The following is a 4,709-nucleotide window of genomic DNA, read 5'->3' as shown; positions in this document are numbered from 1 at the left end:
AGTTCTGCCTTCAGCCACTGTTACCTCAGGGAGATTGTTTGTGTCTTCCCCAGTGAACACAGATCTGAAGTACCAATTCAATTCTTCTGCCATTTCTTTGTTCCCCGTAATATATTCCCCTGTTTCTGTCTTCAAGGGCCCAATTTTAGACTTAACCATTTTTTTTGCCTTTCACATACCTAAGAAAGCTTTTACCATTCTCCTTTATATTTTTGGCCAGTTTACCTTCATACCTCATTTTTTTCTCTGCGTATTTCCTTCTTAGTAATCCTCTGTTGTTTTTTAAAAGCTTCCAAGTCCTCCGCTTTCCCACTTATCTTTGCTATGTTATACTTTTTCTCTTTTAACTTTATATGTTTCTTAACTTTCCTCGTCAGCCACGGCCACCCATGCCTCCTCCTAAGATCTTTCTTCCTTTTTGGAATGAACTGATCCTGCATCTTCTGCATTATACACAGAATTATCTGCCATTGTTCCTCCACTGTCATTTCTGCTAAGGTATTGCACCATTGAACTTTGGCCAGCTCCTCCCTCATAGCTCCATAGTTCCCTTTATTCAACAGAAATATTGTCACTTCTGATTGTACCCTCTCCCTCTCAACTTGCAGATTGAAGCTTAATGTATTATGGTCACTACTCCCCAATGGCTCCTTCACTTCGAGGTCCCTAATCAATTCTGGTTCGTTGCACAATACCAGATCCAGAATTGCCTTCTCCCTGGTAGGCTCCAGCACCAGCTGTGCTAAGAATCCATCTCGAAGGCACTCCACAAAGCCTCTTTCTTGAGGTCCAATACTATCCTGATTCTCCCAGTCAACCTGCATGTTGAAATCCCCCATAACAACTGTAGTAACATCTTTGCGACAGGCCAATTTCAGCTACTGATTCTACTTGCATCCGACATCCAGAGTACTGTTTGGGGGCCCGTAGATAACTCCCAAGAAGGTCTTTTTACCCTTAGAATTTCTCAACTCTATCCATACTGACTCGACATCCCCTGATTCTAGGTCCCCCCGCGCAAGGGACTGAATATCATCCCTTACCAACATGGCCACCCCACCCCCTCTGCCCGTCAGTCTGTCTTTACGATCCCTTTATTTTTAAGACAACATAGTGTTGGGGAAGGAAGAGGTGTTTCTCATCTCATCAGTCATCATCCCTGATTTGGATAAATTTGATGGGGACACAAAAAATGAGCAATGTTCAGTTCTTTACATTTGTTGCATTTTCTAACCAAGATGTTTCAATATATTTGTTCCTCTCTTTCAGATCAAAAATGTGCTTAATTCAGCCCAACTGATTGGAGATTCATGTGTATCCTTCACAGACCACTGTGTGGTTGGAATTCAGGCTAACACACAAAGAATTGACAAGTTAATGAATGAATCACTAATGTTGGTGACAGCACTTAACCCACATATTGGTAAGACAGTAGTCTGTAAATGGATATTATTGCTTTTGTTTTTACTTTGGGAAATAGCTGTTCTGAGGAAGGGTTACTGGACCAGAAACGTTAACTCTGATTTCTCTCCACAGATGCTGCCAGACCTGCTGAGCTTTTCAAGCAATTTCTGTTTTTGTTTCTGATTTCCAGCATCCACCGTCCTTTTGGTTTTACTAAGTAGTGTTGTTGATTTGAAACAAAAATCAGTCTGCAGATATGTCTTTGAGGTCTTGTTAGGTTCAGTCTGTTACGATTAAGTCAACTCAGTCAGTCAGTTTTGAATATGTACGTTCTCTGTTTGGAACACATACACTCAGTGCATTCTCCAGGTGATGTTCAGCATGAAGGATTGAGGGAAGTTGATTATTGGCAACCAGTAAGTTGGTTCCCACGTTTCATAGCCCGCATTGTACCAGAATGGATGATGCCTTGTGTGATTTGAAGTTTGAATTGAGAACCCCCCTCATTCTTCAGTTTATATTTATGATCAACAAATTTGAGCATTTTGTTTTTGACTATAGGCAGTTGAGAATGAAGTATATTTGCATGAATTGCTCTGTGGGGTTCTCGTAAAATTGGAATAATTCTGGATTATTTGTAACCAAGGAATAACTATTTATGTTTCTACTTGCAGGTTATGACAAAGCAGCAAAGATTGCCAAGGCAGCCCACAAAGAAGGTACAACATTAAAAGAGATGGCAGTCAAGTTGGGATACCTTACACCAGAGCAATTTGAACAGTGGGTCAAACCAAGTGAAATGCTTGGCCCCAAGTAATATTTAACAATACTTAAGCTCTCATTGGTCTACAGTAATGGAAAATAAACTTTATTTTTGAAAACTGCCAGCTGCAGTCCTACTGTGCAATCTTTATTGTTGTGTCCAGAATTCATTGCCATGCACAAACTTTATTCTCCACAACTTTTCCTCTTAACTTTTGAGTTCATATGAATAGTATCCACTATTTCTTTTTATTTCTGCAATGTGTGTGGCTAAATGAACAGATGTACCTGAGCGTAAAACCTTTCTACATGCTTTGGATAAATCTAAACTGCATTTCATAACCAGAGTATATTAAACAACATGGCAATGAATTGCTGTGTATGATTTATCTGATCATTTAAGAATGTGTTGTATTTCCTTATGAAGGAAGGCGAGACAGCTAGGCCTGTTTCCTATGAAATTTGGAAAAATCAGAGGTGACTTAATTAAACAAAAAAGATCCTGAGGAAACTTGACCGGGTGTTAAAACGATATTCTCTCTTGTGGGAGAATCTAAAACTAGGGGTCATAGTTTAAAAATAAGGTGTCTCCTATTTAAGACAGATGAGGGAACATTTTTTTTCTCTGAGGGTTCAGAGTCATTGGAATTCCCTTCCTTTAAGGCAGTGGGTGCAGAATGTTTTCATGTTTTTAAGGCAGAGATTGCTAGATTCTTGATTATTAAGGGAATGAAAGACTATCAGGGATATGAAGAAATGGAGAGTTGAGATTACAATCGATCAATCATGATCTTATTGAGGCAGAGCAGGCTTAAAGTGCTGAGTGGCCTACTCTGGTTCCTAGTTCATATATTTGTATGTATCTGCACAAGTTTGTGATTTTTAAAGTTTTAATAGTCTTGGTGTTTTTGGGATCAGCAACCCAAACATTCTAAATTTGGTCTTAACTGCAACATGTTGAAAGAATGATATGTGCTTGTTGTGGCTTTGAGGTTTGGAACATGAAACAAGTACACATGGCACTGAATGTAGAATGATAACCATTGTATTTTATGCGTTCAGATCAATTTTCTATGTGCCTTGGATTTTTGAAGATAACAGCAATGCTAAGAAACACAGAAACAGATCTACATCATGTCCATTTTGATGAGGTTGTTGAGATATTAAAGACAAGGCTTCCACAAGTACAGTACTTACAAATAAAAGTTATTGTAGAATTGTGCAGTATGAGAGAGAACAGATGACAATGTCATGTCTGCCGGCTCTTTGAAAGATTTATCCAGTTGGTCTGCTCTCTTGCTCCTTTCTCATGGTTGTGCAAAGCTATCAAATAAACTAAAAACGAATGAAAAATGCAATAAGCTTTAGAGCTTTACTATTTGCAATCAAGGATTCATCTCTTCTGCTTTATAGTATTGACATCTGCTTCTCACTTTATTTACTATTTCCTTTTATGTCTGACTGGTTGCCATTCTGCTGTGTTGTTTCCTTCTATGATCTCCCATAACACCTTGTTTACATTCTAAATGCCAAAGCAACCACATAACATGATCATTTATTCGACTGCTACTTCAGAACAATTCAACAGTCCTCCCAATAACACACAATGAAGACACCCCGCATAATCGCAAAAATATTGAGAATACCGTACTGGTTCTGATACGGTTAAGATATTTAACTGCTTGGCCCAACTTAACACAACTTTAGTGTTTGTGGTCAACCCTACACCTGATTTAGTCATTCTGGGATTTTCTGTAAGGTTCTTGGGGAGTCATGTGTTTTGATTCCATTATTAGTGACCATCACATAACTGAGTTTAGTGTAAAACTATGGATCAATAGTCAAAAAGTGACATTGTTAAAGTGGATCCCACTGACAAAACCTGAGCCAAATTCATTAAAGGTGTTATTGGCGACGGAAATAAATGTTGAAATGTATTTTATATGTACTGAAGTAATTTGCTGGTAGTGAGTCCTGAACAATATACAGACTTAGGCTGATAATTGGTAAGAAATATTTGTGTTATATTGGTGCCAGGCAAGATCAACTCCAACAAGAAAATATGGCCAACTTCCCTTGATATTTGATGCCATTACAATCACTGAATCCCTCATCATAGATGTCCTGAGGATTATCATTTACCAGAATGAAAACTGGATCAGCCATATTATTATTGTGTTTGCAAAAGCAGACCAGAAGCTGAGAATTACCTGACAAGGAACTCGACTCCTCAAAGCTTTTGCTGACCTGCAAAGCAAAAGTCCAGAGTGATGGAATATTCTTCAGTTCCCTCAATGAGGTTTAACTCCAAGAAACCATTTTGAAGCTAAGTACTGTCTGAGATATACCAGCCTGCTTGATTGGCATCCCATCCACCACCTCCTCCTCCTCTCATGTCACTAAATGTATACCATCTGCAGAATACAGTGCAGCGATAAACCAAGGCTTCTTAGGTAGCACCTTCCAAACCTGTTACCTCTACCCCTTGAAATGAAAAGGCAAACACCACCTTTACAAATGTATGCACCATCCTGATTTGCAAA

At 38.8% G+C, this 4,709-nt stretch overlaps 1 protein-coding gene across 4 annotated transcripts in view; it reads left to right on the top strand.

Annotated features, from left to right (window-relative positions):
• Positions 1-2,288, top strand: part of fh (fumarate hydratase) — a 41,163-nt gene extending 38,875 nt beyond the window's left edge. For all 4 annotated transcript variants that reach the window (XM_043695586.1, XM_043695588.1, XM_043695589.1 and 1 more), the window contains exons 9-10: positions 1,270-1,423; positions 2,079-2,288. In XM_043695586.1, the coding sequence (XP_043551521.1) occupies positions 1,270-1,423; positions 2,079-2,221 (297 nt within the window). In that variant the 3' untranslated portion in view covers positions 2,222-2,288. The remainder of the gene's footprint in view (positions 1-1,269; positions 1,424-2,078) is intronic.
• The last annotated feature ends 2,421 nt before the right edge of the window (positions 2,289-4,709 follow it).

Source organism: Chiloscyllium plagiosum, chromosome 9 (assembly GCF_004010195.1).
Source record: "Chiloscyllium plagiosum isolate BGI_BamShark_2017 chromosome 9, ASM401019v2, whole genome shotgun sequence".
Taxonomy (NCBI): domain Eukaryota; kingdom Metazoa; phylum Chordata; class Chondrichthyes; order Orectolobiformes; family Hemiscylliidae; genus Chiloscyllium; species Chiloscyllium plagiosum.
This window is presented reverse-complemented; position numbering and strand designations above follow the sequence as displayed.